We start from the raw sequence: 14,256 nt of genomic DNA on the forward strand, positions 1-14,256 counted from the left end.
AAAAAAATAATTTGGCTTTAAAATATGCAAATTATTTTTAATTTCAAATATACAAAATACCATTTGGGAAAACATAAGACATAACAACGTATTTTTATTTTATTTATTTATTTAATACCAGCAAAACCACTTTGTATATACTTTTTTACAAATCGTATCTTTACAAATGAAATTATTAATAGTTATCTTCCAAATACTTCTACAAAACGGTATCTCAAATGATTGAAACATGTGTGCATCTCTACTTGTTGAAGGACTTTCAACTAAAACAAAAAATTAATATAATTGATTTGATAATAACCATATTCATTTCAGGTAAAATAATTTGTATTAATTATATATTTTCTGTAGGGGTTACTTACTTGGTGTTACATTCGTTTGCTTCCCTACACCACTAACTGTGTTACTTGTTCTCTAATAACACATACTTGTTGAACTCACCATGCAAATGTAAGCTAGGAATTTGATCTTCATAGGGATCTTCAAATCACATTCGTTATGTTTCAAAAACTGTATTTGAATCCATTTTATCTAAATCAGGATTTTTTATTATAGCTAACAATCAGATAAACATTTTTAATGACATAAAGATAAAAGATAAAGGCATACTGACAATGATGACAATTGACAAATTATAATGACACTCAGACTCAGTGATATAGAAGAAATCTTCACTCCAGGTGCATGGCGACATCTCAAAAAACGTATCATTACTAAAAATGACATTTAGTTTAGTATGACCTTGAGATACCTGCGTGAAACATCTAAAGAGAGTTAAGTGATCTGTGGTTGGCACTTAGAAGTGACCGTTGTTGTTTTGTCGACGTTAATTTGATTTACACCATACACAAAATTTTTCAGAATTTATAAAAACTTACAATACATCAAGGTAAGATGATTACATTTACTCCAGTAATTTTTTTTTGGTAGTTTAATATTAGTTAATACATTTTATGCAAATTAAACGGTAATTGTGTGGCATACATAACCAACAAAAATTCGTTTTATTTTTTGACGGAAAAATCCTAATTTGAGACACCTGTAGGTTCCAAATTTGAGAGTGTCTCAAATTAGGACCCCGTGTAAAATTTTTATTTTTATGTATTTTTTTGTTTGTAGATGCCGCCAAAATATAAAAAATGGAATGCAAATGATATGATACTGGAATGCAAATGATGTAAATACAGTAAGAAATAGAGAGATGGGCTATTTGAAGGCCTCAAAAGTTTTTGGAGTACTAAAAGGTACCTTAAAACGATATGTGAAATCAGACAAGACTCCAGAAGAACTCGTCGGGATATCAATTGGCCGCCGACCTATTCTTCCTTTGGAATTAGAAAATGAGTTGGTTGAGTATGCCCTAACTATGGAGCAACGTTATTTCGGGCTAAGAGCGCGTGATATAAAACGACTGGCATTTCAACTTGCAATACGAAACTCAATACCACATCCATTTAGCGAAGTCAAAAAATCAGCCGGAAAGAAATGGTTGAGACTCTTTCTGAAAAGGCATCCGACGCTTTCAATGCGTACTCCTCAGGGAATGTCATCTGCTCGAGTAAAATCGTTTACTCATGAAAATGTATCCAAGTTCTTTGACCTGTATGAACCAGAATATCTTAAGCTTACTAACCCTGCACAACGTATATTCAATGTAGACGAAACAGGTATTACAATTGTTCAGCACAAACATAGCAAAGTCATTTCTTTGAAAGGGAAGAAGCAGGTTTCGTCACTTACTTCAGCAGAAAGGGGTAAGCTGATTACTGTTATTTCATGTATGAATGCTGCAGGAGTTTTCGTACCACCATTATTAATCTTCCTTAGAAAAAATATGAAAACAGAGTTGATTCTAGGAGCTCCCACTGGAGCAGTCGCAGAATGCCATGTGTCAGGTTGGGTACAGGCCGATATTTTCACTAGATGGCTACAACACTTCATAAAATTCACTAAACCTTCAGCTGCAGACCCTGTTCTTCTCGTCCTTGATGGCCACTATTCTCATACGAGAAACGTTGCTCTAATAGATTTAGCCAAACAGAATCATGTGACGATTATTTGCCTCCCACCACATTCTACACATAAAATGCAACCGTTGGATGTTGCTTTTATGGCACCGCTGAAAACTTACTACGCACAAGAAATAGAAAACTGACTTAGAGAAAATCAGTTGAGTGTTGTGTCGCCTTATGCCATTGCCAGTATTTTTTGGAAAGCGAATAACAAAGCTGCGACGATGGAAATATCTTGCAATGGTTTCCGAAAAACTGGACTGGTCCCTATTTGTCGCCATATTTTTAGGGACTTTGAATTTGGAATTCAAGAGAACTTGGAAACACAAAACTAAAGGGACGAACAAATAATAGAACCAAACCATGAACAACCAAATCATCCAATGCGAGAACATAGAACTCATAGTCCACCACTACCTCATCAACAACTTGTGTCTCCGAAAGACATCTGTCCGATCCCTATATATAAGAGAGACACCACTAAAAAGCCACATGCCAGATCAGGAAAGGCTTCAGTAATTACTCTAACACCCTACAAAGAAGAATTAGAGCAAAGTTTGCAGAAGAAGAAAGCAAAAAAACTAGTACCCCAGCTAAACTTGGATTGTGTATTAGCTCCAGAAAAAAACAGTTCAACAAAAAGTGTTAGATCAGAAAAAACAGCAACGTCCGAAGAAGAAATAGCAGTACACGAAGACGCAGGTCAACCTTCTACATCAAAAGGCAAAACATCAAGAAGGAAACGGAAAGTTTCTTCGAGTTCAAGTTCAGATAGCAGCGAAGACTTTCCATTAGCTGATTCATCGTCGACGCGGAATGTCTATTTTGCACCGGAAAATTTTCCGACGATAAATATGGAGAACGATGGGCAAAGTGTTACCAATGTGGCAGGTGGGCACATGAAGACTGTGGAGAAATAAAGTCCAGCACATTTATTTGTCTTTTCTGCGAAGGAAAGGGATTTTTTGAATAATATCTCAAATTGGGGTACCTGTCTCAAATTTGGATACCTGGCCATCTCAAATTAAGCGACCTTTTATTTTTAATATTAAATGTCGCAAAAAAATTAAATGTATTTTTTTGCAAAAATATATGTCTTATTCGCTTTATTTATTTTTTGTTGTGTTGTAGAAACACTCAATTTAAGTTTTCGAAATAAATGTTTTAAAAATTTTGAATATTCTGTTTTATATTTGTTTTTCAAAAAAAGTGTCTCACATTTGGTGCCTTTCCTCTATACAATAACTAAAAAAGTAGTCAGCTACCTAGATCTTTGAGTGTCCCGAACATGGTCTATTTCTAGCTTATTACCCTGGTCTAACAGTAAACAGACAAAATAACAATATTTCCAGTGACTTAAAAACAGTGTTAGCTGAACATGTTAATACCAAAAACTTATTAGCTTTCTAAACGATACATCTTTCTACAATTTAATATAATGTAATAACATTGTAATAACTAATGTCGCTAATGACCCAGGTGAGCTATTGTTTTGTAAATAAAAAAATATGAATCATCACAAACACCCTGTACACTTTAATTACGATATTTTCAAACATTATTGTGGTTTTAAGTTTAATATAATTGACCAGATGTTATTCCGACCAATGCGTTGGTATTTAAAAATAAAAATAAATAAGTACCAAATGGTGCAAATAAGTATAACAAAGATCTCTTTCATCATTTTACGAAATCTTAAAAAACCAACAACCTACTTAAAATGATCCTGATTCATAATAATATATTTTTGGGATAAGAAAAAGTGAAACTGGAAAATCCACTTTTTCTAATTATGTAAATCCAATTTTTAGAGAGTTGACTTGCGTTTTTTTAACGATGACTGTTGTTTTTTTTTTAATTTGGATATTTTCCAGCGGACACTAGAAAGCTAAATAATTATTAACAAAGTGGCTTATAAAGTATATTTTTACACCGCTACAGGTCTTGTAGGCCTCTGGCTTAAAAAACTTCTTCTTCTTCTACGCCACTACAGCCCAAATTGAGCCTTGGCCTTCTTTATTTCTTGCCTCCACCCTTGCCTGTCTGTGGCTGCTCTTCTCCATACACGGACTCCTAAAAGGGCTTGTGCGTCGCTGTTTACTGTGTCTTCCCAGCGCTTTCGTGGCTTCCCAACCAGTCTCTTTCCTTGCATTCTAGCATTCAGTGCTCGTTTTGGTAGCCTAGCCTCTCCCATTCTTATCACATGTCCGGCCATTGCAATCTTTGTATTCTAATGAAGTCTGACAGGGGCGTTTCCTTATAAAGTTGATAAAGTTCGTTGTTGTATCGACTTCTGAAGATTCCGTTTTCCCTCACAGGTCCTAGTATTCTCCTAAGTACTTTTCTTTCGAATGTGTCGAGTTTGTTTTTGGATGTTTCTCTCAGGACCCAGGCTTCACTGCCATAGCATGTTATTGGTCGAATTAAGGTTTTATAGATTCTCATCTTTGTATTTCGGCATCATTACAGTTAATCATATATAAATGTAGTCACTACATTCTTCTTCTTCTTCTTCTTCTTCTTCTTCTTCTTCTTCTTCTTCTTCTTCTTCTTCTAGAGTGCCGTCTCCTCAATGGAGGTTGGCTACTACAATTCGGTCATGCGGAAGAACAGTGTCCCAACTCAAAAAACCAAGTTTTTCAGGGGAGACAAAAATATATTTTTTAGATCTTAATTAAACTATAAGTTTTAAACGGTAACTGCTAAAGCTTATAAATTAAACACAAAGAATGTGGATAAGTGAATGTTTCTAATTGTCATCATCATCATCATTCTCTTTGCCTTATCCCTATGCGGGGTCGGCTTCCCTAATTGCATTTCTCCACACAATTCTATCTTGGGTCATATCAATGTTAATCCCCTTTACCAACATGTCCTGCCTTATCGCCTCCCCCAGGTCTTCTTTGGTCTTCCTCTCCTACTCCTTCCAGGAATCTGCACTTCAGCTATTCTTCGTATTGGGTGATTAACGTCTCGACGTTGAACATGACCAAACCATCTTAACCTATGCTCTCTCATTTTGGCATCAATTGGTTCCACACCTAGACTTCCCCTAATATACTCATTTCTAATTTTATCCTTCTTTGTCACTCCACTCATCCATCTAAGCATTCTCATTTCCGCCACATGCATTCGTTGTTCCTCTTTCTTTTTCACTGCCCAACATTCAGTTCCGTGCATCATAGCCGGTCTTATGGCTGTTTTATAGAATTTTTGCCTTCAGCTTCATTGGAATTTTTCTGTCACACAACACACCACTCGCTTCTTTCCACTTCATCCATCCAGCCCTAATTCTACTGCATGCGTCTCCATCTATTTCTCCATTACTCTGTAATACGGATCCTAGGTACTTAAAACTACCTTTGTTTGTCTGTGGCTGCTCTTCTCCATACACGGACTTCTAAAAGGGCTTGTGCGTCGCTGTTTACTGTGTCTTCCCAGCGCTTTCTTGGCTTTCCAACCGGTCTCATTCCCTGCATTCTTCTAGCATTCAGTGCTCTTTTTGGTAGCCTATCCTCTCCCATTCTTATCACATGTGCGGCCCATTGCAACCTTTGTATTCTAATGAAGTCTAACAGGGGTATTTCCTTATAAAGTTGATAAAGCTCGTTGTTGTATCGACTTCTGAAGATTCCGTTTTCCCTCACAGGTCCTAGTATTCTCCTCAGTACTTTCCTTTCGAATGTGTCGAGTTTGTTTTTGGATGTTTCTTTCAGGACCCATGCTTCACTGCCATAGCATGCTACTGACCGAATTAGGGTTTTATAGATTCTCATCTTTGTATTTTGGTGGACACTTCTAGACCGCAAGATATAGGAGAGGGCAAAATAAGCTCTGTTTGCCTGCGTTATTCTCTACCGTATTTCTTTCCGAGATAGAGAGAGAAATGACTGTAAGAAAGTCTTGCTTTACTGCTTCCAACCATTTCTTCTTTGGACGTTTCTTTCCCAATCCTTTCTCCCTCCTTTAGTATTTTTTTAAGATTTCGGTTCTCTAGCATTCGTATAATGTAATTGGTTTTCCATACATCTTCGTTATTTCCTTATTTGTTCCTCGTCTCCAAATATTCTCTGCCATCTGAATTCATCTGAAGATTTTTCTGAACACCTTTCGTTCCCAGAACTCTACTTTATTTATATTTCTTGCTATTTAATTATTATCAACAGTCATCTTTTGGTGTAATAAAATGAAACAATGCTTATTTAAGCAGGTCATTTAGTATGTACATTTTTAATTTTTATGAGTAACAGAAGTTTGTTTAATATAGATCTATATTTAAATATTACTCAAACAATTACTTTTATGTAGGTACAGTTTTTCAAATTCGGTATTTTTTAGGAAATGAAAACAAAAATATGGTAATTAAAATGTAAAATTGTACTTCCCAAGAGCTGGTTATCAAAAACTAGGTAATGAAAGTATATACATAAGTACATCAAGCAGAATAGGTACAAAATAATACGGATCTATATATTTCATACAATAACAGGAAAACCATTATTTTTTCCAAATAAACATACATGTAGTGGTTTGGGATTATTTGCATGACCAATATCAGAGGCAACCACAACAACGAAAACGGATAGTTTTGATTTCCGAATTTTGCGGTTGGTTTTAGGTGCTCTTAAAACCTACTTATTTCGAATACATTCATTGAATGTATTAAACTTACCCTTAAGATGGCTCTTTTTATCTGCTACATTTTTATGTCAAGCTTACAATCAAATCAAACTACTATAAAAACTATCGGATGTCTCCGATTCTAATTCTGTGGTCAAATTACATATCAATTTTTCCGATTTTGTTTGATTTGATAGAGGGGAGCTAATGATTGACTATCTGTTTTGGTTTTTCCTGTTCGTTACGTTGCTTCTTGCTGGATTTTAATATATTTTTTTGAATAAATCTCACTTGAGGAGTTAGATCACAACCCCAAATCTGGAGAACCAGGAAGATTTCCGAAGAGGCCATCTACCCTTAGTTGAAAGAACCAGTTTGGAAGCGTTGGATTCTCGCTTTCACTCCAGTCCATTCTGATCTAGGATTTGCTAATAGAGCCGACGCGACATACAGTTTGTCAGTAAGGAGGCATTTCATAGTGTTTTTATTTTAATAATGTCCACACCTGTGCACCCTTCTACGTCTTTAACAACCATTACTCCTTTTCCTTCTCTTCCCCTTATTATCCTCCTTCTACTCCTTCTCATTCTTCTCCTTCTACTACTCCTTCTCCATTTTCTTTAACTTCTCCTTCCCTTCCCCTTTTCATTCTCCTTCTTGTTCTTCTTCTCCTTTCTCAACCGGGCTTGCGACTGGCTATGGCGGGATTGTGTCAATTTTGATAAAAATTTAAAAATACGCAATTAAATTATTAGCAAAAAACTATTTCAACTTTACCAAACTTGTATATTTTTCCACCTCAACAAGAAAACTTGTCAAAAATTAAATCCAAAATCTTAGCCTCAGCCAAGTTCTTGGCAAAAAAATATAAATAAAAATATATCGTTCCCAAAGCGAAGAACTCCATGGTTTTGTAGAGAAGTGAAGGAAAGAAAAGAAAAAAGCTTACCTGAAATACATGTCGAACAAGACACAAGAAGCATACGGTAATTTCAAGACAATAAGAAAGAAACAGCTGCACTTGTAACTAAGAAGAATAAAAAATGATCACTGGGAATGATCTTCGAAAGAAATGGAACACGAAGAATGAAGGAAAAGGAACTAGTAGAACTAAAAGACATAGAAAATGATACATTAATTAACTATCTAAAAAAGCTCTATGCCGAGGAAGAACAAATGGGGCTAGAACCGAAGAATCCAGAAATTACCATACAATAATATAAATACACAAGAAGTTGTAAAGACACTTGAAAAGCTGCAATAAAATACTGGAGGAATGGAGAACTAGCGAACTAATTCTACTATTCGCTAATTTATAGCGTAACAAGAAGTAAAAATACTGTTAGGTATGTAGACGACGCAATATTAATAGCCCAAGATGAAGATGCCAAGCCTGCAAAGACTAGTTCTCTTTTAACATGAGAGCAAAAGAGTTTAATATGATAATTTCAACTCTGAAAATTAAAACGATTGTAATCAGCAAATAATTAATCAGATGTAAAATATAAATTGGTGACATCAGTATTGAAAAAAAAAAATGAAATTAAAATACCTTGGAATTACACTGTCTAGCTATGAAGACCCGGACAAAGAAGTGAGAGATCAAGTAAATAAACTGGCAGGATGCCTCAACAGAGCCATAGCACAAAGACTAGGTACTGGAAACGGCATAGATGAGAGTAGTGAGAAGAATTACAGAAAATACGTTGAGAGATCTAAAGAGGAGTGAAGACATTAGAAGACAATGTAACGTACATTGTATAGTAGAAACGAATGGACACTAAATAGAAAAAAATAATGAAATAGGTAACCACATAAGCAGAATGGGAGAGAAATTGGTGCTCGAAATAGCAAGAGATAAATCACCAACCGGCAGAAGAAGTATCGGACCATAGCGCAAAAGATGGAGTAACGGCTTTCCTATAATAGAAGTATCATTAGCCAATGAACAAGCAGAATAATTGCTTACAGAGATGAAGAAAAAAATATATTATTATTTGGCTCAATAATCATATTTTGGTCCAAATAACCTTTAAATCTCGAAGGACGTGCGAAATGAGTACGTACTAAGCAGGACAAAGGTGGAAGATGTAATTGGAAGAGTTGAGCAAATGAAATAGAACTGGTTAGGACACGTGGCACGGCAAAACAACGAAAGGTGGACGAGAAACATTGTACGTTGGAGACAACGCGAGCATAGTCGTAGTAAAAGAAGACCACAAAAACGATTGGTACACGACATCCAAGAAAACTGGGAAGAAACTGGCACCAAAAAGCACAAAATAGAGAAGAGTGGAGAGCTCATGGGGAGGCCTTTGTTCAGGAGTGGACAGTGGCGTGCTGGCCTTATAAATGAATCGGTGCAATCACCGAGAGGCCGCGGCTTCTTGAGGCCGGTCAAATAGGTTTTCACAAAAATTTTTAGATGTAATAAAAAAAATATTTGTTTAATTTCTAATCGGATGTCAATTTTGTTAATAATATTAATAAAACATTAAAAAAAAATAAAAATATTTTTTTTAATTGTGAAATACAGCTTAAGTAAATGAATAAGACTCTACAGTCTATATACATAAATAGATTGCTACAGATAATATTATTTATTTTCATACATAGCTACAAGTATATTTAATGGTTTTCCAATTCCCTTCAAACATGTAGGTATGTACTCTGCAAAATTAAAAAATGGAAAAACGTCTTCCACATTTTTGACTGAATTATTGGAAGGTTTTATTATGATCTAAGCACTCTACATCCTAGAAATTTTGATACAATAAAAAATGGTATACTGAAAAATTAAGAAATTTTTATCTTACCATATCTGCGACTGCAATTGGAGAAGAACTCGTGGATTTTTCTGATAAATGGATTGTATTAAAAATAGGATTTTGCAAAATACATACTGAGATTATCGAAGATCGAGTTCATGATGAATATGTTAAGTCTACAGAAAATATGAAGGATGATAATATGATATTATTAATTTAAGTGATAATGAACATGAAGTAACAAATGACAATGTTGATATCGTGAAAACTTCACCTCCGTGTGGTACTAAAAAGTTTCAAGATTGAATAGCTTGCTGTTACGCTGTTTTGCATAAGTACAACTTATATCAGTGTGCTGTGTGCTTATCCAAATTTAAATAGTATAATATAAAGCATTTATTAACTCTTTCAGTGACACCAGTATCTTGCAAAAAAAGCTTTTCAACATTGAAATACATAAAAAAATCGGTTAAGAAGTACTTTAACACAAGATCACTTTTATGCTAATATAGAAAAAGAAGCTTTGTATGAGTTTAAAAATGATGGAATAATCGACGTATTTGCTCAAAAATCTACTTTAATGCGGAAATTATTGATCAAGAGTTAAGTAATTATTTTATAAAATAATCGCAAAATAATATTTAGATTATTGCTTTGTATTAACATTTTAAATATTTTTAAATTAAAGTATTTGCACTCTACTTGCACTTGAACTCTCTTGTATAATTAATTTACTAAAATTGAGCTTAATACATAATTGAAAAATTCTCAAAATTTTATTTTACTTTTGTCTTAATTACATCAAATTCATATTATATTTATTCAGGAAATTATGGTTTCTGCGTTACTGCATACAATATTGTCATACATGTCATTTATTATTTGTAAGATTATTATTCTTAAATGAAAAAATATAGCAAATTAAAAACGTCATTGAATTCGAAGTTTTATGTTTGATTCAAAAATAATTTATATTTTTGTTTTTTTTTTAATAACGAATAAAACATCCTGATAATAGAAGGTAAAATGAGGATGGGAGGCCGCTTTTCTATAAAATCACCGGGCCGCTTGAAAAGTTCCAGCACGTCACTGGGAGTGGATATAAACAGGCTGAAGAAAAGGAAGAATAACCTAGGTCTGTGTTCAATAGTTATAGCGCACCCTGTATAAAGAAAACAAAAATATTCAAAGATAAACAACAACAATAATCAAGCCAATTAATTGATATAATTACATCATAGTTGTAACGTATTTTGCATGTTATTTAAAACCACTGTGTATATATCTAACATTTTTGTTGTCGGCTATCATCAGTCAAGGTTTTGAATCGTCATTTATGTATAAATTAGAATTCACAAAACAAAATACCGGCAGTAGAGGAAAACACGGCGTGTTGGATGCGTCATCTTGTCAGATTTCGCTTTTCGCGTTGGAGAAACGGGAATATCCGCTACAGAATTCGTCGTTTTTAGTTCGCGGTTGTAGGAATTTTACAAAACTAAAACATCTCATTTCGCAGACGACTCGGACAACAGATAATATATTATAAGCGGTGCGTTTGAATAATTATCATTCAAAATTTGACCTCTGTTCAGTGCGCTCCCATTTTTGTGCTAAAAACTTGATTTTCGTACCTGTTTAATATGAGTGTGGCTTATACGGCTTTAGATCAAGGACGCGGTGCAAGCCAACCAAGTGATGACCATTCTGCGAACAGTGCACCCATGGCGAAGGCCGAGGTAGACGACATCGATGGTACTACCACAGATGCGATCAACGGAAGAAATAATGTTGACCCAGTTTCACATACAACGGTACCGGACATCTCCATCACCGACACCAACGAACTCAAACTGAACACCGAAGACCACATTGATGGTCTTCATTTGGGAGATGATCTCAATAATCACGAAATCGATGGAGTGCACCATCTGAGGGACTTCCGAATCGGTACCCCGCACTCATCCATGGCTCGCACAGGGTTGAATTTTGACACAGAGTTAGGAAGTATCGCAGGGGAAACTATTCCTGATATCAACGTTTACCAACACAAAAAGACTTTGGCGCAAGGGATGATGGATTTGGCGCTGTTTTCTGCCAATGCCAATCAGCTTCGTTACGTGCTGGACAGTTATTCTAGACACCCTTACTTCTGGGGTAGTTGCATCTGCATCATTTTGAGTTTGGGATTACAGGTGAGTTTTTAAGTGTAAACATTCAGTACCTAAATAATAATATAAATGATTTTTCTAAAGTTTTAGTTATTAGCGTGTTTTTTCACAATTTTATATACAGTGAGCACGTAAAGGTTGGAATAAATTCATTTTCTTGAGAATGGATGATTTTGGAAAAAAATCCCGAAACAGGTCAATTTTTATTTTTAAATTTCGACTTTTTGGCATATATATCATACTAGTGACGTCACCCATCTGGGCGTGATGACGTCATCGATGATTTTTTTAAATAGGAATAGGGGTCGTGTGATAGCTCACTTGAAAGGTAATTCAATTCTCTATTCAGTAATATAACTATTAACATAATTATTTATACAGGGTGTCCAAAAAAAATTTTTTTAGATTAAATTTACTGACATAAAAAGAAGAATACAAGTAATTTATTTAATTCAAATACATTTTACTGCTCTCAGAAAACAGAAAAAAATGTTTATTTGAAAAATAATCATTGCTTTTCGCTTAAATTAAATGTTCAAACTGTCAAGAGGAAGGTGGGTGGCTGCTTTAATACTGAATTTAAGCAAAAGACAATATTTATTTGTCAAATAAACATTATTTCCTGTTTTCTGATAGGAGTAAAATCTATTTTGAATTAAATAAATTACACACATTCTTCTTTTTATGTCAATAAATTTAATCCAAAAAAATTTTTTTTGTGCACCCTGTATAAACAATTATGTTAATGTTTACATTACTGAATAGAGAATTGAATTATCTTTGAAATGAGCTATCACAAGACCCCTATTCTCATTTAAAAAAATTGTAGATGACGCCATCACGCCCAGATGGGTGACGTCACTAGTATGATATATATGCCAAAAAGTCGCAATTTAAAAATAAAAATTGACCTGTTTCGGGATTTTTTTCCAAAATCGTCCATTCTTGAGAAAATGAATTTATTCCAACCTTTACGTGCTCACTGTATAGGTAGGTGTAGGTACTCTGTCTAGATTTAATCTTTCTATTTTGTAGTCCTTCTTTAATTTATATTTGAGTTATTAGGCTTGCTTTCTATTTATCTACTCTTCATTTTTAAGTAGCTTTCTTTCTTTTGCTTACTTTCCTTTCTGATATTATCTGGTTTTGTTTTATTTAGCGTTTTTGCTGGGTAGGTATTTGAATATTATAACATTTACTAAACATTTCTGACATTTCTCCAACTTTTATTTACTAACGGCTTTAACACATTCGCTGCCTGTCGAAGAGAAAGAACCATCTGACTGAAGAACCATTGATAGGTAGCGAATGGGTTAAAAGAAGGAAAAAAAAGAAAAGAAAAACCATCAGATTCTTACACTCGTTTATACAATTTATAACCTTTAATTTTTGTTTTTGTGTTGTTTTTTCTATTTTGTTTTATTATTTTTAAAGAATCTTTCGGCAAATTTCCCAAATTCTTGCTTTTGTATTGCTCTTTTGTGTTTGTACTTCTTTTAATTAATTATATAGAAATTGTATTTTTCTATTGCTTTATTCCATTATTTTTTATTTACTTCCATTCTTCTTTCTTCCTTTTTTATTAATTTTTCTTTGGGTAGGTACCTATATTTTTAAATTTGTTGATATACCTAAGTCATATCATATAAATTTTATCTTGCACTTTTGATGCTATTTATGTCTAATTTATTTTTGTTTAAAAGGTTTTCGCCTCTATATAGCATTTTCTATTATTTTTTGTTTTAATATTTCTAGTCTTATATTTTCTTTCCTTTAATTAGTTACCTTGAAGGCATCTTTTTGCCTTCCGGCTTATTTTATTAGTTGTTTTTTTAATATCCCTAGTTTTTTTCTTTTATGGCTTTTGGGAATATCCCTAGTTCTCTGTCCCTTTTTACTGATTTAATGGGGTTTAAATTTATTGTTTTCGCTACATCCACTGATTTTTTCTAGCTGTCTTAACTTATACTATTTTTTTTACCCATATTTTGACTTCGTTTTCTTTGACTTTTATTAAATGTGTATATTGTTTGGTAATTTGTCTGTTAACTTCATTTTAAATAATGTTCTAGTGTTATGTTATGTTTTTGTATTATTAATCGTTTCTTATTGTTGTATTAATATTTCTAGTTTTCTCTCTTTTCTCTCTTTTATCGACGAAATTTGTTTTCTATTGCTTGAAATAGCTTTATCCATGTATAGTCCGCTGTAACTTTTCCCATGCGGTACGATTCATTTTCAATCAAATTAAGTCAAAACAGAAAGTGAAACGTACGCCGATGTGTGTAGTATATAGTATACAGTATACAAAATGTATATACACATCGACGTTAGTTTCAATTTATGTTTTGACTTAATTTGATTGAAAATGAATCGTGCCGCATGGGAAAAGTTATAGCGGACGGACTATATCATACAATGCCATTCTTTTCTTCATTTTTTTTGTGGATCTTTCCACATACTGAGACTTCAGTTTTTTCTCCATCTGCCTCGACACTTTTGGAACACTTAAGATAATGGAAATGATTCACTTGTTCCAGTGGACCTACCTGTGACTAATATTTTGGCTAAGGTCTGGTGTTTGGGTTTTCGGGTTTTCAGTCTAACCATACTGTTCAAAAAATTTTTTTGTCGATAATTGATAAACAATTTAAATGGGGAATTTAACATTAAATTTATTAGCAA

The 14,256-nt window shown here is 33.8% G+C and overlaps 1 protein-coding gene across 2 annotated transcripts in view; it reads left to right on the forward strand.

The window, feature by feature from the left end:
• The first annotated feature begins 10,742 nt into the window (after nucleotides 1–10,742).
• The window catches only part of LOC114324619 (ninjurin-1), a 42,223-nt gene continuing 38,709 nt past the window's right edge, over nucleotides 10,743–14,256 (forward strand). The window contains exon 1 of one of the 2 annotated variants that reach the window (XM_028272487.2): nucleotides 10,743–11,595. In XM_028272487.2, the coding sequence (XP_028128288.1) occupies nucleotides 11,044–11,595 (552 nt within the window). In that variant the 5' untranslated portion in view covers nucleotides 10,743–11,043. The remainder of the gene's footprint in view (nucleotides 11,596–14,256) is intronic. The other variant, XM_028272488.2, reaches the window with a different exon arrangement.

This window comes from Diabrotica virgifera, chromosome 1 (assembly GCF_917563875.1).
Source record: "Diabrotica virgifera virgifera chromosome 1, PGI_DIABVI_V3a".
Taxonomy (NCBI): Eukaryota; Metazoa; Arthropoda; class Insecta; order Coleoptera; family Chrysomelidae; genus Diabrotica; species Diabrotica virgifera.